Source organism: Odocoileus virginianus, chromosome 22 (assembly GCF_023699985.2).
Source record: "Odocoileus virginianus isolate 20LAN1187 ecotype Illinois chromosome 22, Ovbor_1.2, whole genome shotgun sequence".
In the NCBI taxonomy this organism is placed as follows: Eukaryota; Metazoa; Chordata; class Mammalia; order Artiodactyla; family Cervidae; genus Odocoileus; species Odocoileus virginianus.
Genome location: NC_069695.1, coordinates 353,303 through 378,123, shown reverse-complemented (window position 1 = coordinate 378,123; position 24,821 = coordinate 353,303). Strand labels below are relative to the sequence as shown.

The window sequence follows — 24,821 nt, the reverse complement described above, 5'->3', positions numbered from 1 at the left end:
AGGATCCCCTGGAGGAGAGCATGACTACCCACTCCAGTGTTCCTTCCTGGAGAAACCCGTGGACAGAGGAGCCTGGAAGACTACTGTCCGTGGGGTCACAGAGAGTCAGACACGACAGAAGGGGCTTGGCACGCACGCACACGTCATTTGGGGGTGGAAGTGCTGAGATGGAGGGTATTAGCTCTCTGAGGGGTGTTTCCATCTTACAGGAAAGGAAGTGAAGAACCCAGAAATACCAATGACTTGTCTGAGACAGTGCGGGAGATGGATCTTGAACTTAGACGCCTGTCTGCGCACAGGCCGCATGCCTTAAGCCGCACGCCGTCACTCATCACCCTGATAAGTCTGGGGCAGTGGAGGGACAGCCCTGCGGAGTCACCTCTGAGGGCCTGAAAGCGTGCGCTGCTAATGAAATCCCAACAAACGCGCTCTGCAAAGTCCGCACTTCGTGCTGGACTGACCAAGCTCCACGCGCCCCTGAGACGGCCACAGCTGCAGGCCGAACCTGCCCCTCGGCTCCCTCACCCCGACCGTAAAGTCAGCCTGTGAAGCTTGCTTCAGACGGGCTCAGTGAGGTGCCGGGACCAGGTCCACGCTGGCTCCCGGCTCCTCGTCCGCGGGGGCAGACTCTCCCGTCTCTGCTGTGATTCAGTGCCCCTGGGCAGCGCAAGCCGGGCGGGCAGCCTCTAGCCAGGCAGACTCAGAGGACTAAGGCACAATCGGTCCACAGGAGTTGACACAGCTCCTTTGCTTTTCAGAGACGGATACAAATCGGGCCCCTGGCCAGCCTGGAGTTACCCGTTGCGGGCTGGAGAAGCAACGAGTTTTTTTCCTCGATGGTCATACGTGCACTGAAGGGACCAAGAGACTGAGAGGTACAGACCACACTTTGTGGAAGTCGCCATTTGACTTACAAGAGGTCAGCAGAGCAATCCAAGTCTGAGGTCGCTTTTCTGTCTCTACAAAACCAGTACTAGAGTTGAGTCAAGAACAAAATTACAAAAAATAGCCAGCATCTCCCTGGAGAAGGTGACCCACAGAAATGGGTGCTAACATCTAGAAAAGGAGTTGTCTTCAGAGCAACAAGCATTAACAGTCTTGAGGGTTTTCAGAGGGTTACGTGCCTTCTACCTAAGCCCCACCGGCACTTTGAGGATGCAAACGTGTCAGACACGTGGGTGCCCTCAGATTGCTCCTCGGAAAGCTAGATAATTAAGTGCAGAACAGGCCAGGCTTACAAGCTTGCTTCACACGAGATTCAAATCATTATGCCCTTCTGGTCACAGACAAAAGGGATTATATTCCTGGCGCCTTAGGGAAGGAAATTGTACAGCATCTCATATTGGTACCACTGGTTAATAACCCTCCATAGCCAGAAGAGAGAGAGAGAAATTAGGAAGAGATGCCCTAGCAGATCGAGGCAACGTGCCAGGCCTCCAGCAGGTAGAAACCAGGCAACAAGAGACGGGACTGGACTCCCAGTCTCGCTTCCCAGCAGCAACACAAATTCAGACACGTCCTTAAGCCTCCGTTTTCTCATCTGTGAAAGAGGACCATTAGTGTTCCTACTTGGAGAAGGAAATGGCAACCCACTCCAGTAGTCTTGCCTGAGGAATCCCATGGACGGAGGAACCTGGTAGGCTGCAGTCCACGGGGCTTCGGGGAGTCAGACACGACTGAAGCGATTTAGCACACACCCACTTTCCCTGTGTATACTTCATGGACCTGGTGTGAAGCTCATAAGACACCTTGATACATATGGATTTTGACATGTTCCCTGTAAACAAGAGAAAGACATTCTAATTAAGGGGAAACCATCCCCCCCTTCCTCTCATTGGTGAGTCTAGGGATCCAGCAAACAAAGCAGCTACTGAACCAAGGAAAAGTCGCTGCAGAAAAGGCATCTCTTTAGAAGGTTAACACTCAGAAAGCCCTGGGTCAGAAGTCCTCTCTCTAGGCTGGTGATGAACTGAGGAGCAGGCGTACTTTTTCTTTGGTTAAAAAGGTAAAAATCTTACACTGATCTGAAAATATTAATAGAGCTCAAAAGAGGACCCTGGTGTTTTCCTTGTGTAATTGCTGATTCAGCCTCCAGGTTTACACATTGATCAGATGTGTCTGATTTTAGAAACAGAACTGCAGCTCATGCAAAAATCAGGTCAACAGTTAGCAATTATAGCTGTGATTTAAGGGGTTGACCAGGCCTGCATTCAGCTGTGTCATGAGATTCAGTAAAACCTGATTCCTACCTGGACTTAATCAGACCCACTCTACCCTCTTGGGCTTCCCAGGTGGCCCAGTGTAAAGAATCCACCCGCCAGTGCAGCGGACGTAAGGGAAGAGATCCCCTGGAGGAGGAGTGGGACCCACTCCAGTCTTCTTGCCTGGAGAATCCCACGACAGAGGAGCCTGGCGGGCTCCAGCCCACGGGGTCTCACAAAGTCAGACATGACTGAGACGCACACTCGCTACTCTCTGCCAAGAAGGAAGCTCCCAGCTCCGAGCACCTCTCCTGTTCATTTCTTCCACGCGGTCCTGCAGTGAGAACCCGGGCTGTAGACCGGGAGCTGAGTACTGGAGAGCTCCTCTTCTCACAGAGCTTATTGGAATCGCTGGGCTGTTGAGAGACTGCAAGAAGCTTGGAGAGGATGAGTTCCTTTGAACAGGATGAAGAATGCACGTTTGGATAGGTCACAACTGCCCAGTGGGACACAGAGAAGGCGAGTCAGGTGTTCGGCTCTTCCCCACTGCAGTGCACGCTCCTCAAGGGCGTGTGCGGAAGGGACAGGCCACCGTTGGCACGCCACCGCTGGCCGGGGTCTTGGCCACACATCCGCCGCTGCCTGCCAGTCTGATAGGCTGGCTGGGGCCACGAGTGAGCAAGAAGTCCCCTCCTGCTTAGATCATATGAAGACTGAAGCTCCATTCATCCTGTATGTTTCTCTCTGTTTAACACCTGCAGAAGGACTTTTAGAGCAGGGGTTTCCTCCCAAGTACAGACAGTCCCAGGCCCAGCACAGAATTAAGAAAAAGAAGTGGGTAGGAACAGAGATACAGCGTATTGTGTTGAGTTGTCTATACGGAAGTGTGTGTAAATGCTCAGTCCTGTCCGACTCCGTGTGACTCCGTGAACTGTAGCCCGCCAGGCTCCTCTGTCCATGGGATTCTCCAGGCAAGAGCACTGGAGCGGGTTGCCACACCCTCCTCCAGGGGATCTTTCTGACCCGGGGATCAGACCTGTGACTCCTTTGTCTCTTGCCTTGCAAGCTGCTTCTTTACCACCGACCCATCTGGGAAAGCAATGTATATAGAGAAGGGATATAGAATTAAGAAAAATAACCAAGAAATAGGTACAAATACACTCCAAGATATATGTGTTAGTGTAGATACTTCACAGTCCGATACGCAAGAGATGGCATGCCGCAACAAAGCCAGAGCCTGCTTTTCTGCTCTTTCTTTGAGGCCTCACACCTCCACATCATGGTCTATCTGTGTCCTGAATCCACATCAGAGCTTCTCAGTAGAGAATTTCAGGGAGGAGGAGTGTGGGGGGGGGGGGTTCACACTGTTGGAGAGACCCCAAGAACTTGGCCTGATTTCTAAGAACAGAGGAGCCCTGAGCAGGGGAAGGAAGATGAACGTGTTTAGTACCCAGAGGAGGAAGACAAAACCGACGTCACTGGGAGTTCCCGTTGGAAGAGACCTGGTGAAGCAGGCAGGTGAGGACGTCAGCAGAAGTCCCCAAGGAGGTCTAAGTAGGCGAGGGAAAGTCTCGTGAAACCAAGAGTATATAATGCGAACTTTCATGTAAAACTACAGGTTTTCATTTAATTTTATACTCAGTCGTTTAATAACTTGTGAGTGATCCCAGTCAAGAGTAACTTCAGAGGAAATGTGTCCCTGTACAGATAAAACTCAGAAAGACAGAAATCACAGGACAAAATGCAGAAATCTGCAGCCAGATCCAGAAGACCTTGCGTGTGGAGAAGCGGAGGTCTAGATGGGATAGAAGGAACAGAGAGAAGGGGGTTAATAATCAATTAAGCAGTAGAGGAAAAAGCTCCCTGTCTGAGGAAGGACTTGGGTCAGCAGATCGCTGAGGCCCAGGGCGTGGAAACAAGACAGAGCTCCTGGGGAGACTCCTGCATCCCAAGAACAAAGCGAGGGAGTCTTCATTTAATTCTCCCAGGCTCTTTGTTTTTCCAGGTCCATGCGCTCGCTACCTCAGAACCAGGAAGCTTGTTAAAAATCAGATTCCAGAACTTCTGCATCATATCCTTTGGTAGGTTTGAGCAAACGCAAGCAGCTCACTGTGTGGAGCCCCAGGGGAAGGGTGGAGAGGCGGCGGAAGGGTCCTCTTGGGAAATTTACTGAGTATCAAACCATAGGTGACCTCACCCAGCAGAGTCTAAATGCTCCTCCTCGGTGAACCATCACAAATTCTCAGACACGTGTACACACACACAATTGCACTAGATAGTACTGTTCTATTTAGGGAAACTCACGGAAACTGATATGAATAACTTCATAGCTCTTTTTTCTTTATTTAAAAAAAGTTCCAACCTTGGCTCTGAATTTTGAAAAGTGAAAGAAAAACATAAAACTTAATAATCTATCAAAACCTCTTCCCTTTTTTTTTTTGTTTCTTTCGGTGGGCGCAGAGCATGCAGCATGTAGTACCTTCGTTCCCCACCAGGGTCGAGCTCGTGCCCCCTGCTGTGGAAGCAGAGTCTTAACCAGCAGACCACCAGGGAAGACCCCCAAACCGCCTTCCTTACTGTCACGTGCCTAACGCCCTTACAGGGCACAAAGCCAAGGCAGCCACCATTCTACAGTCTGACTCAAACTGCAGTGACACCATATGTTTCTCTGCAAAGAGTCGATCAAGGAAAACTTGAACCCACAGGTGATCTCATAGCTGTCTTCTCTACTTACAAAGATAGCTGGGTTTAGGCAATAGCCATTTAAATCTCAATAAATGAGATATAATTTATGTGCAGTAAAATACACCTCTTTAAAATGTACAATTCGATGAATGCATTCACCTGTGAAACCATTGCTAAGTCGCTTCGGTCATCCAACTCTTTGTGACCCCACGGACTATAGCCTGCCAGGGCCTTCTGCCCATGGGATTCTCCAGGGCTGAAGCCATTACCACATGTATGCACGGAACAGCTCCGTCATCCTGAAGGTTTCCTTGGCCCCTTTGCCGACCGCCCCTCTCTCCATCCTCAGGCTCAGGCAAATGCTGATCTGCTTTCTGTTACTACAGATTAGTCTGCATAATCTTTACATAAATGGAATCACACGGCATATTGGTTTTCTAGATCTGCAGCAACAAATTCCCACAGACAGGATGGCTTAAAACAACAGAAAATTCTTCTCTCACAGCTCCGGAGGCCAGAAGTCCTACGTCAAGGTGTCCCTGGGGCCTGGATCCCTCTGCAGTTTCAAGGGCAGGGTCTTCCCCTGCACACCCACCGTCTGGGGCTCCTGGGGCTCCTTGGCTTGTGGCAGCATCACTCCGTCCTCTGGGTCCATGTTCACGAGGTCTTCCCTGAGCTTCTGTGTCCCGGCGTCTTTTCTGTTACGACACTCTACATCCAGGACGACGTCATCCTGAGATCCTTAATTACGTCTGCAAAGACTCCACATCCAGATAAGGTCACCGAAGACAGAAAATCCCAGCTCTCCTCCTGCTTCTCCTTTCTGACACGACCCCACGCTCACCACCCCTCTGACACCAGGTGTGTGGGTGGGGTTTTCCGCGCTAAATGCAATTCTCCACAAGACCAGCTACAGTGTCACTCAAGCCTGACACTCTCTGCCTGGATCCCACAGGTTAAGGACAGTCCTACAAGACCACCCTCTTCAGATGCCAATCACAGGTTCAGACCATCACCTCTGCTCTGACCAGTGGGCTGAAAGTCAAAGGCTCCAGTGAGGGACTTCTCTGGTCGTTCAACGCCAGTGTAGAGGACACAGGTTCGCTCCCTGGTCCGGGAGGCTTCTGCCCGCCTCGGGCAACAAAGCTCAGTGCCCCACTACTGAGCCCGCGCTCCGCCACCAGAGAAACCACAGCCGGAGGGCAGGCCCTGCTCGCCGCAGCTAGAGCAAGCCCGAGAGAGGGAATGAAGACAGGGCCACCGTTGGAAAGAAAGGCTCCTGTGACCTCCCCTTCGGCTTGATGAGCGGCCAGAGCAGCTGACAGAACTCAGGGACCTCATTTACTCACTCTTTACCAGCTTATTATAAAAGGATGCAGTAAAGGATAGAGATGGACAGCCAAATGGAAGAGACACAGAGGGCCAAGCGTACGGAGAGTGGGGTGAGGTGTCCACGTGCTCTCAGGCATCTCCACCCCAGCTCCTCCGGGTGCTCACCGACCCGGGAGCGCTCTGAACCCTGTGCCTCCTTCTCTGGGGGCTTCGTCACACAGGTATGGTTGATTATCTGCTCCATTTTGAGCTCCCCTCCCCTCTCTGGGGGTTGAGAGATGGGGCTGAAAATTCTAGGCTTCTGAGGATGGCTTGGGGTTTCCATAACCAGCCCCAATCCAGAAGCCCACCCAGGCCACCTCATTAGAGCAAAAGACATTTTGATCACCCAGGAAATTCCAAGGGATTCCAGAACTCTGTGTCAGGAACAGGGTCAGAGACCAAGTAGAACAAAAGATGCTCCATTTTTTAATACATTATACATACTATTTATATATATGTATGTATGTATGTATGTATGTATACGAAAGCTTTTATACTACACTTGGTAAAGAACACAGCAACAAAAAAGAGACAGAGAAATTGGAAAACATAAACTGAATGAAATAGGACCACTGATAATGAAATAGAAAAAGTAAGCAAACCAGATAAAAGTAAAAGATCATCATATAGTCCAGTTGTTTTTAAACACAGCTGTTCATTAGAAATGCAACAACATGTTCCATTTTCTCTTTTCCTTGTTTGTGCATACCAAGATGATTCAGGTAATATATGTATATGTTAACTGAATTATGATATATATATTATTTTTCAGATTGTTTTCCATTATTTGTTATTGCAAGATATTGAATATCGTTCCCTGTGTAATACAGTAGGTCCTTGTCATTTATTTTATACATAGTAGTATGTATCTGTTAATCCCAAACTCCTAATTTACCTCTCCCCCCACCCAGGGCTCTTATCACTTAGGAAATTACAAAGCTTTTAGGAGCTTTGTGCCAGAAGCCAGAGCAGAGACCAATATATATTTTCTATGATCTCAGTCATATCCCCAGGCCCCAGGGGTGAGACCTTGGACATAGCTTTGCCTGGATATATCAGTCTCATTATCTCCTCACCTGCAGATGGACGCATGGATTCTTTTCAGTTTCTGACTATTTCTAGTAAAACAGCTATGATCACATGTGTACAAACCTTTGCATACATATATGTCCATTCCTTTTGGTTAAACGTGCTTTGCCTAAGTGTGGATCTAACTTTAAACAAAACTGTCGAGAGCTTTCCCAAACTGATTGCATTATTTTCCCTCCCATCAGCAGGGCATGAAAATTCTACTTGCTCCACACCCTAACCCAAACTTGGTGCTTGCAATGTCAGTCTTTTTAAATTTAAACCATTTGAGTGGGTGTGTAGTGATGTTTTCATTGTGGCTTTTATTTACATGTCTCTGATGACTAAGGATGGTGAATATCTTTTCATGAGCTTGTTAACTATTCATACATTTTATGAAAGCTCTGTCTAAACCCTTGGCCTATTTTTAATCAAAGTTTGTCTTTTTAGTATTATAAACATTACTTTTTGAATTTTTTTTTCCCTAAAAAGTATGAACAAAACTATTTTTTAATTTGGGAGCTTAGAAAGCTCTGCCAAGTGATTAACAGCTCAGCAGAGACATTATCTGAACCAGGAGAGAAATTCTGTCTTGAGCATCATTGGTGATACCATGAACAGAAAAACTGCCCATTTGTGATCAGAGAACTGGAATACAGTACCTATGCTGTACTCTTGACTCCCTCAACTCTAAACAGGTCACACATACATCCTTGGACCTCCATCTCTTCATTTATAAAATAAGGAGCTTGCACTAAAGTAATCAAGCTTTCTTCAAGTCCCAGCATGCATTGCTGTTGTTCATTTGCTCAGTCATGTCCAACTCTTTGCGACCCCATGGACTGTAGCACGCCAGGCTTCCCTGTCCTTCACTATCTCCCAAAGATTTCTCAAACTCACGTCCACAGAGTCGGTGATGCCATCCAACCATCTCGTCCTCTGTCATCCCCTTCTCCTCCTGCCTTCAATCTTTCCCAGCATCAGGGTCTTTTACAACCCAACATGTATTGGGTTGGCCCAAAATTTCACTCAGGTTTTTCTGTAAGATGTTATAGAAAAACCCGAATGAAGTTTTGGGCCAACCCAATAAGTGGTTCCTTCTGATAAATGTCTAAAACAATCAAAGCTAAACCATTTTTTAAAAATTCACTGGGCCTCCCTGAAGTCTGAAAAAAAAATCGAATTCAAGGAAGAGGAAAGAGTTATCTGTGTGGAGTGGCAGATATCAACACGTTTAGATGATCGTTGTGAAGTTAGTCTCTGATGAATGGGGTCCCCATCAGTGAAAACATCAAGCCAGCGGTTCCAGGGTCTCTTGCAGCCCTTAATTACAGCACTGAATGATAGAGATTGTTACATGTCACACACAGTATCCCCAGTGGAAGCAGCGGCATCGTCAAGCATGAGAACAGACGCATATATAGAAGGCACGAACACACTTCACATTTCTAATTCTACAGAGTCTTTCTGCCGGAATTACTTCTGATTTCTTTCCAATATACTGTCTCAAGTGAACTTACAAAACAGAAAGAGACGCCCAGACTTGGAGAACGAGTTTATGGTTGCTGTAGGGGAAGGATCGGGAGGAGAGATAGTTAGGGAGTTTGGGATGGACAGGTACACACTGCTGCATTTAAAATGGATAACCAAAAAGGGCCTTCTGAATTCCCTGCTGTACAGGGAACTCTGCTCAACGCTATGTGGCAGCCTGGATGGGAGGGGAGACTGGGGGAAGATAGATACTTACATGGGTTTCCCTGGTGGCTCAGAGGGTAAACAATCTGCCGGGAATGCAGGAGACCTGGTTTCAATCCCTGGGCAGAGAAAATCCCCTGGAGAAGGGAATGGCTACCCAAGAATACTCCAGTATCCTCACCTGGAGAATTCCATGGACTTTACGCATGTGTGTATGGCCGTGTCCCTTCTCTGTTCACTCAAAACTATCACAGCAGCGTTTGTCAATCAGCTATACCCCAGTACAAAATACAAAGTTTAGAGAGGAAAAAATTACTGTCAACTTTTGAAATATTTTGTTAAAATATTCTCCTTTATAAAAGAATGCTGTTTACCACCCAGATGAGCTCATATAAACCTGGGAGGTTAACGCTATTGAATATCTCCTATGGCCGTAAGTGAACTGCTTTTTCCTAAAGTGGTGATAAGTATGTTTTAGATAGACTTGTTCTCAGTTCCCCTTTGTCACAAAGGACACAGCCACAAATGATAGCTCTAGGATCAGGGTTGCATTTTTAGCCATTGGATAATGGTTCATATGAAGCAACTGATCTGGGTGATGATTGGACCCATAATTTTGATATCAAGTTGGAATTATACCACTTAGGTTAAAGGCCATTTGGCCAACATTCCTTGGATTTTATTAGCACCATGCTCTACTCATCAGAACTTGCCAACTGAAACTACAAAGTTAGATATTATATGATGATAAAGTGGACAATTCAAAACACATCTTCTCTGATCAGCCTATCAGGAATTTGACTTTCTGCTATGGCAATAAGAATCCATATCATTTCCTCCTTGTTAAGTGACCAGGCCATGGTTTGGGAGCATTTACTTTTGACCTGCATTTAGATCCTGTCTTAATTTTAGGTTTGAAGGGCAAGTGTCAGAAAGAGGCAACCAAGTGTGCCCATCGGTATAAGGATGCAGCAACAGCTTCAGAGTGTTAAGGTGAAATCTTAAAGTCCACACAAAGATGTTTCTCCAAGAAAATTTGAGTGACAGTGTCTTTCCTGGGCTTGTCTTGCTATGTTTCTATGTCTAGAAACATTATTTTCTTTATTTCTGTCTTTATCACCACAATCCTCATTTTTTTCAACACTGTACTGTGAAGAATGTCAAACACACAGTAAAGTTGAAGGAATTTTAGTAAATACTTATCACCTAGATTGTACTATTAATGTTCTACTCTGCCTGCCTTATCACACATCTATCCACCTAACCATTCCTCTATGAATTCTTCATATATATATATTTTTTAATGTATTTCAAAGTAAACTACAGACTAGAGCCCATAACCTCTTTGTTTTTTTTTTTTCTGGCCTGTATAATCTTAGTTCCCTGACCAGGGATCAAACCCACTCACCCAGCACTGAAGCGTCGAATCGTAACCACGGGACACCCGGGAAGTCCAATACCCTCGTGTTTAGGTCTTCTTTTCCTCTTCCCTGTCAAGTTCTGGTCAGTTTTCATTGAAGGGGTTTCTTTTCTCCTCTTTAAGAATAATTTTTTTTTTTTTAATTTTATTTTATTTTATTATTTTTTTTTCCCATTTATTTTTATTAGTTGGAGGCTAATTACTTTACAGCATTGCAGTGGTTTTTGTCATACATTGAATTAGCCATGGATAAGAATAATTTTTAAAATGAATCTACACAGAACTCTGGAAGTAGAAAGTTCTGTCTACACCAACCCCGGTGCCCCGATTCTGAGTTTGTGTTTGTTACTGCACGTTTTCTCCTCTTTGCCTCTCATCCAAGTGAATAAGTCCCCCCGCCTCTGACACTTGGTTACTTTTATCCTCCAAAAATGAGAAAGCTGAACAACCTTCCAAAAGAAAACAGAAGTCCCTCATCTGCCCATGCTATTAAAGATCTATTTATACATCTAAGAACATTCCTTGTCAAACAATAGCATTCTGTTTCTCTCATTGTTTTCCCCAGTTTTGGATACTCTCCATACCACTTCATTGCCAGGAGCAATGTCGACATCAAGTGTCAGAAAGACTTCCAGAGACTCCTTAAGAATTCTATTTAAATGCAGTAGACAGAAAAAAAATGTATCTCTGTCTCCTCTTGAAACACCATCAGTATATAAGCAAAGGTATTAAAAAAAAATAATAAAGTCAGGACACGAAGGGCAGGAGCAGGGAGGAAAGCTGACGACAGATGCCACCAAGTTTGGGAGGATTAAAAATGAACTGAGGGAGGAAATCCATTTAGCCAAAGGGAGGGAGCATAAATCCACCTGCCCTAAGAGAAGGCAATGATGAGAAACGAGAGCGTTTGCTTTGCAAAACTCAGGAAAGATCTGGGCAGAAAGATCCAGGCTTGGGTGCACAGGGCGCCTCAGAAAGCTGTGTGTAGCTTAAGCCGCTAGAGGTTTATTTCAGGTTTACACCTGTGTTCATCGCAAGTCAGCCAAGGGCTCACGTCTCGTCACTCAGGATGCAGGCTGGTGGAAGAGCCACGACCTTCAGCTTTGCTAGGTAGACAGGAAGAGAGCTCTGCTGTGTCTCATGTAGCTGCGCATGAGACAGTCTTCCCCAGGACCAGAGAGGCCGAAGTCCCCCTCCACAGAGCCCATGAGACACGCTTCCCCAGGACCAGAGAGGCCAAAGTCCCCCTCCACAGAGCCCATGAGACACGCTTCCCCAGGACCAGAGAGGCCGAAGTCCCCCTCCACAGAGCCCATGAGACACGCTTCCCCAGGACCAGAGAGGCCGAAGTCCCCCTCCACAGAGCCCATGAGACACGCTTCCCCAGGACCAGAGAGGCCGAAGTCCCCCTCCACAGAGCCCATGAGACACGCTTCCCCAGGACCAGAGAGGCCGAAGTCCCCCTCCACAGAGCCCATGAGACACGCTTCCCCAGGACCAGAGAGGCCGAAGTCCCCCTCCACAGAGCCCATGAGACACGCTTCCCCAGGACCAGAGAGGCCGAAGTCCCCCTCCACAGAGCCCATGAGACACGCTTCCCCAGGACCAGAGAGGCCGAAGTCCCCCTCCACAGAGCCCACGAGACGCTCTTCCCCAGGACCAGAGAGGCCGAAGTCCCCCTCCACAGAGCCCACGAGACGCTCTTCCCCAGGACCAGAGAGGCCGAAGTCCCCCTCCACAGAGCCCACGAGACAGTCTTCCCCAGGACCAGAGGGGCCGAAGTCCCCCTCCACAGAGCCCATGAGACACGCTTCCCCAGGACCAGAGAGGCCGAAGTCCCCCTCCACAGAGCCCATGAGACAGTCTTCCCGAGGACCAGAGAGGCCGAAGTCCCCCTCCACAGAGCCCACGAGACAGTCTTCCCCAGGACCAGAGAGGCCGAAGTCCCCCTCCACAGAGCCCACGAGACACGCTTCCCCAGGACCAGAGAGGCCGAAGTCCCCCTCCACAGAGCCCACAAGACACTCTTCCCCAGGACCAGAGAGGCCGAAGTCCCCCTCCACAGAGCCCACGAGACACTCTTCCCCAGGACCAGAGAGGCCGAAGTCCCCCTCCACAGAGCCCACAAGACACTCTTCCCCAGGACCAGAGAGGCCGAAGTCCCCCTCCACAGAGCCCACGAGACACTCTTCCCCAGGACCAGAGAGGCCGAAGTCCCCCTCCACAGAGCCCATGAGACACTCTTCCCCAGGACCAGAGAGGCCGAAGTCCCCCTCCACAGAGCCCATGAGACAGTCTTCCCCAGGACCAGAGAGGCCGAAGTCCCCCTCCACAGAGCCCATGAGACACGCTTCCCCAGGACCAGAGAGGCCGAAGTCCCCCTCCACAGAGCCCATGAGACAGTCTTCCCCAGGACCAGAGAGGCCGAAGTCCCCCTCCACAGAGCCCACGAGACACGCTTCCCCAGGACCAGAGAGGCCGAAGTCCCCCTCCACAGAGCCCACGAGACACGCTTCCCCAGGACCAGAGAGGCCGAAGTCCCCCTCCACAGAGCCCACGAGACACGCTTCCCCAGGACCAGAGAGGCCGAAGTCCCCCTCCACAGAGCCCACGAGACAGTCTTCCCCAGGACCAGAGAGGCCGAAGTCCCCCTCCACAGAGCCCACGAGACACTCTTCCCCAGGACCAGAGAGGCCGAAGTCCCCCTCCACAGAGCCCACGAGACACGCTTCCCCAGGACCAGAGAGGCCGAAGTCCCCTCCACAGAGCCCATGAGACACGCTTCCCCAGGACCAGAGAGGCCGAAGTCCCCCTCCACAGAGCCCACGAGACAGTCTTCCCCAGGACCAGAGAGGCCGAAGTCCCCCTCCACAGAGCCCACGAGACAGTCTTCCCCAGGACCAGAGAGGCCGAAGTCCCCTCCACAGAGCCCACGAGACAGTCTTCCCCAGGACCAGAGAGGCCGAAGTCCCCCTCCACAGAGCCCATGAGACACGCTTCCCCAGGACCAGAGAGGCCGAAGTCCCCCTCCACAGAGCCCATGAGACAGTCTTCCCCAGGACCAGAGAGGCCGAAGTCCCCCTCCACAGAGCCCATGAGACAGTCTTCCCCAGGACCAGAGGGGCCGAAGTCCCCCTCCACAGAGCCCATGAGACACGCTTCCCCAGGACCAGAGAGGCCGAAGTCCCCCTCCACAGAGCCCATGAGACACGCTTCCCCAGGACCAGAGAGGCCGAAGTCCCCCTCCACAGAGCCCATGAGACACGCTTCCCCAGGACCAGAGAGGCCGAAGTCCCCCTCCACAGAGCCCATGAGACACGCTTCCCCAGGACCAGAGAGGCCGAAGTCCCCCTCCACAGAGCCCATGAGACACGCTTCCCCAGGACCAGAGAGGCCGAAGTCCCCCTCCACAGAGCCCATGAGACACGCTTCCCCAGGACCAGAGAGGCCGAAGTCCCCCTCCACAGAGCCCATGAGACGCTCTTCCCCAGGACCAGAGAGGCCGAAGTCCCCCTCCACAGAGCCCATGAGACACGCTTCCCCAGGACCAGAGAGGCCGAAGTCCCCCTCCACAGAGCCCATGAGACACGCTTCCCCAGGACCAGAGAGGCCGAAGTCCCCCTCCACAGAGCCCATGAGACACGCTTCCCCAGGACCAGAGAGGCCGAAGTCCCCCTCCACAGAGCCCATGAGACACGCTTCCCCAGGACCAGAGAGGCCGAAGTCCCCCTCCACAGAGCCCATGAGACACGCTTCCCCAGGACCAGAGAGGCCGAAGTCCCCCTCCACAGAGCCCATGAGACACGCTTCCCCAGGACCAGAGAGGCCGAAGTCCCCCTCCACAGAGCCCATGAGACACGCTTCCCCAGGACCAGAGAGGCCGAAGTCCCCCTCCACAGAGCCCATGAGACACGCTTCCCCAGGACCAGAGAGGCCGAAGTCCCCCTCCACAGAGCCCACGAGACGCTCTTCCCCAGGACCAGAGAGGCCGAAGTCCCCCTCCACAGAGCCCACGAGACACGCTTCCCCAGGACCAGAGAGGCCGAAGTCCCCCTCCACAGAGCCCACGAGACACGCTTCCCCAGGACCAGAGAGGCCGAAGTCCCCCTCCATAGAGCCCACGAGACGCTCTTCCCCAGGACCAGAGAGGCCGAAGTCCCCCTCCATAGAGCCCATGAGACACGCTTCCCCAGGACCAGAGAGGCCGAAGTCCCCCTCCACAGAGCCCATGAGACACGCTTCCCCAGGACCAGAGAGGCCGAAGTCCCCCTCCACAGAGCCCACGAGACGCGCTTCCCCAGGACCAGAGAGGCCGAAGTCCCCCTCCACAGAGCCCACGAGACGCTCTTCCCCAGGACCAGAGGGGCCGAAGTCCCCCTCCACAGAGCCCATGAGACACGCTTCCCCAGGACCAGAGGGGCCGAAGTCCCCCTCCACAGAGCCCATGAGACACGCTTCCCCAGGACCAGAGAGGCCGAAGTCCCCCTCCACAGAGCCCATGAGACACGCTTCCCCAGGACCAGAGAGGCCGAAGTCCCCCTCCACAGAGCCCATGAGACGCGCTTCCCCAGGACCAGAGAGGCCGAAGTCCCCCTCCACAGAGCCCATGAGACACGCTTCCCCAGGACCAGAGAGGCCGAAGTCCCCCTCCACAGAGCCCATAGACACTCTTCCCCAGGACCAGAGAGGCCGAAGTCCCCCTCCACAGAGCCCATGAGACACGCTTCCCCAGGACCAGAGAGGCCGAAGTCCCCCTCCACAGAGCCCATGAGACACGCTTCCCCAGGACCAGAGAGGCCGAAGTCCCCCTCCACAGAGCCCATGAGACACGCTTCCCCAGGACCAGAGAGGCCGAAGTCCCCCTCCACAGAGCCCACGAGACGCTCTTCCCCAGGACCAGAGAGGCCGAAGTCCCCCTCCACAGAGCCCACGAGACACGCTTCCCCAGGACCAGAGAGGCCGAAGTCCCCCTCCACAGAGCCCACGAGACACGCTTCCCCAGGACCAGAGAGGCCGAAGTCCCCCTCCACAGAGCCCACGAGACGCTCTTCCCCAGGACCAGAGAGGCCGAAGTCCCCCTCCATAGAGCCCACGAGACACGCTTCCCCAGGACCAGAGAGGCCGAAGTCCCCCTCCACAGAGCCCATGAGACACGCTTCCCCAGGACCAGAGAGGCCGAAGTCCCCCTCCACAGAGCCCACGAGACGCTCTTCCCCAGGACCAGAGAGGCCGAAGTCCCCCTCCACAGAGCCCACGAGACGCTCTTCCCCAGGACCAGAGAGGCCGAAGTCCCCCTCCACAGAGCCCACGAGACACGCTTCCCCAGGACCAGAGAGGCCGAAGTCCCCCTCCACAGAGCCCACGAGACGCTCTTCCCCAGGACCAGAGAGGCCGAAGTCCCCCTCCACAGAGCCCATGAGACGCTCTTCCCCAGGACCAGAGAGGCCGAAGTCCCCCTCCACAGAGCCCATGAGACAGTCTTCCCCAGGACCAGAGAGGCCGAAGTCCCCCTCCACAGAGCCCACGAGACACTCTTCCCCAGGACCAGAGAGGCCGAAGTCCCCCTCCACAGAGCCCACGAGACACTCTTCCCCAGGACCAGAGAGGCCGAAGTCCCCCTCCACAGAGCCCACGAGACACTCTTCCCCAGGACCAGAGAGGCCGAAGTCCCCCTCCACAGAGCCCACGAGACACTCTTCCCCAGGACCAGAGAGGCCGAAGTCCCCTCCACAGAGCCCTGTGGCTAGGGAAGGCAAGTCTCTCCCTTAACGTGTATGTGGGAGATACTTCACAGCAATGTTTTAAAGCTTGTGTGTGTAAACAATGGCAGTGGGAAGTGACGTTTTCTGTTTGTAACTAGTGAAATCAGACATCTATTTAACATTCACTGTTCTAAGGAACATGCCCACCACTATAGAGGAAAAGGATAAATAACTACCACTGAAATGAGTAGGTGCTGCTCTGTAAAAGATCAACTGCTATCTTGGCAGGAATTTTCAAAAACCTGCCGTAAGAGAACAAAGTGACTAAAATATCAGGAGGTAGTTTTATACATTTGAATTCAAAAGCATGTTTTCCTGTTCCTGTCCCAGGGTGATGTTTTTGCCGGTAACTCCCTGGAATCAAGTCCTAATTTACATCTGTGCCCAAAACCACCAAGCAGAGCAAGTTTAATAAAGCTGGGAAAAGACAGCATGGCCTGTCTTAAATTGACTCAACTTTTGTATTTAGTCATGTCTCTGGAATAACTTTTTAAAAGTAAAGCGTAAAACCAACCTGGCTGAAGTCCATCTCAAGTGGCCCATTGTTTCCCCTACTTTCCCTCCTAATGTATTCAGTTTTAGTTCGCATGGTGAAACTTACACTAAAATGTGTGAAAATAGGAATGTTGTTCTACTGGGAGAAACAAAGGAAAGAAATAAAAAAACATTGAAGGGATATAGAAGAAAATGACTTTCTGCTTCAAATTAGAAAAAAAAAAAGTGTGTTCAGACAAGAAGTAGTGTTTCCATTTCCAGCCCTGGTGGTTTAACTTGGGTAGATTAATTTACTGGGAGTGATATCTTTGGTTTATCGTCCATGGAGAGGTAATTTTGAAAATCTTTGACCTTGTCAGTTTGGGGGTCACTTTAAGTTGGAAGTGTTGCTTCTGCTATGTTACCTCCAATTTTCAGGAAGCTTTCTTGCCCTGGTACGTTGCCCTTGCAGATTTTCAGTGTTTATTGCAGGTCGTTTTCTTCCAACTGCAATTCTGCCATCCATTTGAATCTTTCACCCATTTTCCCACTTATAAGATACATCCTCTTTTCCACTAAAAGGACTCTACCTTTTAGATAATAGTGTAAAGCGAATGGGAAGAGAACGAACATCAATTACATTTAGCGCGCTCTCAACAATACCCCAGGCACTTCATGCAGGCGCTCGCTTACCGCTTACCGCTTACCGCAATCAAACATGCAGCACAAACCGGCGAGGTTAACACAAAGATTCACAAGACATCACATACTAATGCATACATATGGGATCTAGAGAACTGAAACTGACGGGCGTGTTTGTAAGGAAGGAAAGGAGAACGGACTTGTGAGCACAGCGGGGAAGGAAGAGGGTGGGGCGAACTGAGACAGTAGCATCGCCGCAGCCGCAGCCCCACGTGTAAGACAGATAACCAGGGGGAAGGGGCCGCACCACCGCGGGGCCTGGAGGGGGAGGCGCAGGGCGGAGGGGCATTCGCACATATATGTAGTTTTGGCTGATTTGCGTTGCCATATGGCGGAAACCAACACATTGTAAAGCAATTATCTTCCAGTTAAAAAAAAAAGATACATAGAGCAGTGATTTAAGCCCAGGTTCAATTTCAAAGACTTTCATTAGAAAAAAGTTTTTTAAAAACCTATGTCCTATGAATATTTCTAAATTTAACATCCTGTACTGAAAATATTTTGCATTCACAACGAGGTATTTTCCCTTCCTAGACTATTTTTCCAGCACCATTTGTTAAAAAGCTACCCTTCTCCCACTGATTTGCTTTTCACCTTTCTCAAAAACCCATTGCTTGCACGTGTGCATGTATCCCTGGGTTATGTCTTTTAATCCATCGATCTAAATGCTTATTCCCTCACCGACATCACACACTTCTGATGTCTGTAGCTGTATAATAAGTCTTGAAACTGGAAAAGTGATTCCTCCAACTTTATTCTACTCTTTCAAAATCGTCTTAGATATTCTAGTTCCTTTGCTTTCCCATATATATTTTAAAGTAATCTTGTCTGCATATCTACAAAAAAGTCTTGCTGGGTTTTTGACAAGGAAAGTATTAAAACTGTATGTCAATTTGGGAAGAACTGACATCTTTCTTATATTATACCTTCCGATCCATAAACAGAAGAATATCTCTTTCTTTGGTGTTTTGTAGTTTCTAGCATACAAGTCCACAAGTCCTCTACATATTTTGTTAGATATAAGCCTAGATATTTCATCTATTCTTGCTTTTTTAATAATAAATTATTGTTAGTATAACTTTATCATCATTAATTTAGCTGTGGTTTATTTAGTTACTTCTTGAGCAAAAATCGTAAATTGGACTCCCTCTGGGGAAAATTCAGCCTATGGAAACCTTTAATGAGGAGAGATTTTCCATTTTAAAAATCCACATTTCTATCTTGCCTTGAGAAATGTGGAAATTTGATAACACTGGGCCTCATTTTTCTGCTCAGCAACAATTAGCTGGAGCTGTATCATGTCCCAGGTGGTGCTAGTGGTAAAGAAGCTGTCTGCCAATGCAAGGGACGTAAAAGATGGGGGTTTAATCCCTGGGTCGGGAAGATCCCCTGGAGAAGGGAATGGCAACCCTCTCCAGTACTCTTGCCTGGAGAATCCCATGGACAGAAGAGCCTGGTGGGCTGTAGTCCATGGGGTCACAAAGAGTCAGACACGACTGAAGCGACTTGGCAGGCACGCACGCATGCATATCAGGTCCGTTGCTTATGAGAGGCAAGCTTTCTAGTTAACCACAATCTCCACCAAGGCCAATGAATGTATATGCACTTATGCTTGGCGTAATTTCCTTGTTTGTTACTGTCCTGGCTCTGGTAGCCTACTGAGCTTCCACTTCTGCATTAAATTGAGTGGTGATACATATTGGCATCCACAATACCTTTGGTTTATTAATTGGCTTTCATAGGTTACTCACAGGGCACAGAATGCGTGTTAATCATCCATACTCTTATGTATTTACTAACCTACTGTGTTTGTATTTATTCTCCTCACCCCCAAATCTCTTTATTTCATGACACTTCATCATCACCAGCTGTTTCTCCCAACAGGGAAAGCAGAGTAAGTGTGGTCTCAGAACAGATAAAAGACTAGAGTGGAGGGATTTCCCAGTGGCCCAGTGGTTGAGTCTGCTTTGCAACACAAAGGACGTGGGTTCAATCCCTGGTCAGTGGACAAAGATCCTACATACGAGGGGCAACTGAGCCTGAGAGCTGCATCTCCTGAGCCGGCAAGCTCCAGAACCGGAGTGCGCAGGGAGAGCCAGCTGAGAAAAACAAGGCTGGAGAGGGGACGGCGGGACCCGCCCTAGGAGTCTCCCTGTGAGAGCTCTTCTCCGTGGCCTGATGTTCTGTGAGGGAGACTTGCTGGGCAGAGGCGAGCCCCTGGTAAACGAAGGCCATTTTTCTCAGAGTGCTTTTTCAGCTCTGAACTTGTACTTGTGAATGTAGCTTCCCAAGAATTTATCTTGAGATAATGCGGTTACCCTTCAAAGTTCCATCAACAAGATTCTCAATTGTTCTCCCAGAAGTGAGAAAAGTATGTTCCCATCTGCTTACCTAGACTGTTCATTCGAGCAAGTGACAGGGTTAACCTAGTCCCCATTTAACCTCTCAGCACCATCCACGCACGGCCAGGGAGGAGAGTTCAGTTTTAATATCCCACTTTTCCTAATCCATTATCCATGATAATCCATTGCGTCCCCTGGGTACTTAATCATCAAAGCAACCGTAAACCTCTTTTTGAAGATCAAATGGTTCTTTAATCCATTTACTTACAGTACCCTCAGTTACAGAAAATTAATCCGAAGGGTAAGTGGGCCACTATTCCAAGTTTCTTATGGCTCCTGTTAAGGTGACAAATCAGTAATGGCTTTTGTGCCAGGTGAGTCAGAATGAGGCGCAAATCACCTTGGTTGGTTGCTTTTCCCTGCACTCTTCATTCTAACTTAGCTCTTACTGCCTCCTTGGCCTTGCCTGCCTTCCCAGAATCCCATCGATGAATTAATGAAACTCAGCCAGCCTGAGAGCTAACTGGACTTTCAGCCTTCAGTGAGGGTGTCATTAATCCTCATCTTCCCTTCTGCATCAGGTTAGCGGAAACCATTCAGAGACATCACCCTAGGTCTTTGAGCTCTTAAGAAGTAAGAAAGCAGTAATTTTCATCAAGCAAAAGCGCCGTGTTCCAGGCTAATTTTGCTCATGTCCTCTTCCCTCGGTACTGAGGAACTGTATCAGATGACCCCCAAATGGCCACAGACACCTGATACTGGGAAGTCTCTTACCCTCAAGAATACCCCAAGGTCATTACGATAACTTCCTCTACATTTTTTTAGTCACTTGGTTTAAGAGAAAAAAATAATCATTTTTGAGCCACTCAATAATAGAAATTGAGATTTCATATTAACTGGAAATGCAATGTTCATATTATCCTTTATAAGGCTTTTCCTTTGCCAGAGGAGCTGGTTTAACTTGAACATTTAAAAAAAACAATCAAAAAACTCCTGACTCTGATCACAGGAAGAGGCCTTTTAATTATTCATTATGCAGTAACTAAGTGTTCTTTGGTTATGAAAAAAATGCCTTCTAAATAAAAACCTATTCACAGGATGGATAAAACCACTACATTTTCCCTGCCCTTTCTAAGTGTCTATTCAACACAAGGTTTCTTCATGTGAATTACATATATGTAAGCACATTCATGGGCTCCCTAGCTGGCACTAGTGGTAAAGAACCTGCCTGCTAATGCAGGAGATGAAAAGACATGGGTTTGATCCCTGGGTCAGGAAGATCCTCTGGAGAAGGAAATGGCAAACCACTCCAGTATTCTTGTCTGAGAAATCCCACAGACAGAGGAAGCGGCAGGCTACAGTCCATGGGATCGCAAAGAGTTGGACATGAGTGAAGCAACTGAGCACGCAAGCACATGTATACATATACATGTACAAATTCATATTTTATAGGTGTATAAGCACATTTATACTTACATAATACATATGTGTAAGTGCATATGTATAAATGGGAGAAAAACAAAGACTGATAAACTCAGCGACCTGTGAAGAAGGAATATTGCGAGACTAAAGCAGCCCACGGGAAAAATGCTGCAGACCAAGGAATGAGTTTGGTGGGTGATGGGAGTGGGCGGGTGGGGGGCGCTTATCAAGATGAACTGACTTCTGTGGACTGAAATCCAGGCAGTTAACCATTCTGCGATTCTGTTTCCTGCCAGAGATGGGCTCAATCTAGCTCAAGATGCAAGCAGGACACAGAGAAAGAAGAAATGATGCTTTTTCAGCAAGAAAGACAGTTGTTAACTCCCCTTGGAGCTGAAGGGAGAATCAGGAGAAACCAGGTGCAAACACAAGGACATACAAACTAAACTGAATGTTTGTGTCCTTCAGACATCCACAAGTTGAAATTCTTTCCCCCAACATGATGGTATTCGAGGTGGGGACTTTGGGAGGCCACTGGGATTCGATGGGGTCACGAGGATGAAGGCTCCAAGATGGAATTAGTGCCCTTATAATAGGAGACATCAGAGAGCTTGCTTCTTCTCTGCCACGTGAGGACAAAGTGAGAAATCCACCACCTTCAAGCCAGGAAGAGAGACCTCAGCAGGAAATGAACCCCGCCAGAACCTGATCTTGAACTCTCTGACCTCCAGAACTGCAAGAAAATTAATTCCCACTGTTTAAGTCCCTTGTCTATGGCATTTTGTTATGGCCACCAGAGGGGACAAAGATGATGACTTATTTCTGAAAAGGGGTCATGATACAGGAGGCACGTGTGGGCAGAGACAAGGAAGTCATCTGGGAAGGCAGGGCTGATGAACGCACATTCTGGCTAAGATGCAAACGTCTGTCCAGGACTTGCTCTTCTCAAGTTTAAACTCCACTCCAGGAAGCCAGACTCAGTGAGAACTTCCATAAGGGAAATATCAAAGAGATGATGGAGGAGGAGTACAAGCCTGCATATATTTCATGGTGGGACCACTGCTCTCTGTCTCTACATGACCTTTGTTTCTGCACTGCTGACGTCAGCGTGAAATCAGCAGTCAACGTTGGGAGCCTTCACACAAGTCCCTCTTCACTCTTGCAGGGAGATTCTAACCACTTCCTGCTTTTTCATTTTTATTTTTTTGACAGAGTGTCTCTCTGTCACTCTGTGACTTACAAGGATCCAGTTCAGATCCTTCTTCCCACAGTTTACTAGCGATATAACCTTGGACAATGCTTAATGGCGTCAGGTTAGGAAATGAGTTATAACACCTTCCTCTTTTGAACTGTGCTTTCCAACTGTGCTGCTGGAGAAGACTCTTGAGAATCCCTTGGACTGCAAGGAGATCCAGCCAGTCCATCCTAAAGGAAATCAGTCCTGAATATTCATTGGAAGAACTGATGCTGAAGCTGAAACCCCAATGCTTTGTCCATCTGATGCGAAGAACTGACTCATTGGAAAAGACCCTGATGCTGGGAAAGACTGAAGGCAGGAAGAGGAGGGGATGACAGAGGATGAGACGGTTTGATGGCATCACTGACTCAATGGACTTGAGTTTGAGCAAGCTCCAGGAAATGGTGATGGACAGGGAGGCCTGCTGCAGTCCATGGGGTCACAAAGAATCAGGCATGACTTTGTGATGGAACAACAGCATCAATCTTCCACTGAGGCTTGTAGTAAGAATTCAATTAAATGATGTGCAGAAAATATCTGGGCACAATGTTTAGAAAAATTCTTATGTGATGTCCCCCAAAAGGAAAGGGAGTGGGAGGGCTAAGTGTGACTGGGGGGGGGGTTAACCTTCCTAGGGTGGAACAGAATCTCTGGAGGACAGTTTAGAAGAGTGGCATGGCACCTCCCTCTTTCATGAGTGAGATTCTGGCTCAGTCGTCATGGCTGTTTCGTGTGGACCTCAGTAGCATCTCCAGCCGCTTGGAGCACATCGCTTCTACTCTTGATTAAGCAGTCAAGAGAGGATATTCACAACAAGCATCTTCTCATTTTTACCTAAAAGCAACAATTTTTTATTATTGCCACTTCCCTCCTGATCGCTAGTACTTTTAATAGAATTGCAATAGTGATGTTGTCCCCGGGGTGATGAGTCACTATAACTGAATAATATTCTATTCCTTTTATTAAAAAACAAGTGGGACACAGACTCATCTCATGAATGTTAATGTGATCAAGATCATTGCCCACTGGAAAACTGTGTTCTAATTGAGTCGTGTGGAAGCGTGCCTTGCTACAGCAACCAAAGGAAATCAATAGTCTTCAAAGGATTAGAGTTCTCAAAGGCTGAGGGGACAAGAGAAGTCATACGATTTTGACAAAACAGTGTTTTTGAAAAAAGGTTTTTTTTTCTCTCAAAAATGTCTCCTTCCATTTACAGGATGGGTACAGTTAAGCATTTTATTTTTCTTATCAATGAAGTGTCAAAGCAATTCGACCAGAAGTTGAGTAAACACTTCGGTTTCATTCTCATCACACACACTCTGCAAGCTTGCTTTTTTTTTTTCCTTTTTAAAACATTTATTTATTTGGCTTCACCAGGTCTTAGTTGTGGCAAGTGGGATTTACCTTCCTGACCAGGAAAGGAACCTGTGCTTCCTGCATTGGGGGCATGGAGTCTTAGCCACTGGACCACCAGGGAAGGTCTTCTGGAAGCCTGCCTAATGATCAAGCTAGGTATTTTGCTGTAAGACTTGGCATCTTCTCAGGTAGATACTCAGGGCATTTCTTTCATCCTTGCAGACCAAGCTCTCACCCCACCGTGCACCCCTCTTTTCCCTCCATCACCACCACTGTGACATGCTTGGGTGCCCTTGCCCTTTGTCACGGGCCCCTCCCAAAGGAAAAATCACATTCCTGCCTCTTTTCTCATTCCTTCCACCTGAGCCTCAAGAAGAGATCCCTACAATTTACCTGGATTGTGCCAAGTGAGAACAGCTGTGGTCACAGCAAGTTAGCCAGCGCTCCCCATGTTAAGACAGACAATTCAGTGGGACTCACAACCAAGCAAGAGCTTTCCCAGGATCCGAAGTGAGGTATTTACCCTGGATACATTGACAACACAGTCCTTCCAGTGAAAACCAAACATCAGCATCACAGCCTGCAGTATCCCCACGCTATATGCAAGTGGACTGCTTTATCAGCCTTGGCCTGTGGCCGAGTCAGACAGCAGAGGCGTGTGGCCTCGCTCAGTAACGCGCTGACGAGCACCGCCCTGAGCCGGCTGGCTGCTGCTGGCGTTTCCATTAATGTTCGTGTTTCAGTTGAGGAATAAAACCAAGCCATGGCTTCCATTCTATGAGGGCAGGCTCTTGTGGGCAAGACAGTGTTTATGTTCATTCCTCTTGACCTCTAGGCAGTAAGGTACGAATTACAAAAAGCTGCATTGTTCAAATGACTACACTTGGGTTTAGAGGTAGGAAATTTTCTGTGGCCATTGAGATGGATGTGACCAGGTCTTTTTTTTTATTTCACATATTTCCATTGATTATTAGCATCAAATTACTCAGTCCCCTGTTACTCTGTAAAAACTTTTCCAACTGACTTCCTGCACACAGACAAAGGAAATAGTTTAAACATTCAGCCAGAGATATGCAAACAAGA

At 48.7% G+C, this 24,821-nt stretch overlaps 1 protein-coding gene across 1 annotated transcript in view; it reads right to left on the bottom strand.

Moving 5' to 3' along the window:
* Positions 1 to 5,409: 5,409 nt before the first annotated feature.
* LOC139030327 (spidroin-2-like) overlaps positions 5,410 to 24,821 on the bottom strand; it is a 29,401-nt gene continuing 9,989 nt past the window's right edge. Inside the window, exons 2-8 of the mRNA XM_070452413.1 lie at positions 15,935 to 16,186; positions 15,449 to 15,868; positions 14,370 to 14,843; positions 13,022 to 13,171; positions 12,050 to 12,685; positions 6,384 to 6,482; positions 5,410 to 5,597 (exon numbers count right to left, since the gene is read on the bottom strand). Coding sequence (XP_070308514.1) covers positions 5,410 to 5,597; positions 6,384 to 6,482; positions 12,050 to 12,685; positions 13,022 to 13,171; positions 14,370 to 14,843; positions 15,449 to 15,868; positions 15,935 to 16,186 — 2,219 coding nt within the window. The remainder of the gene's footprint in view (positions 5,598 to 6,383; positions 6,483 to 12,049; positions 12,686 to 13,021; positions 13,172 to 14,369; positions 14,844 to 15,448; positions 15,869 to 15,934; positions 16,187 to 24,821) is intronic.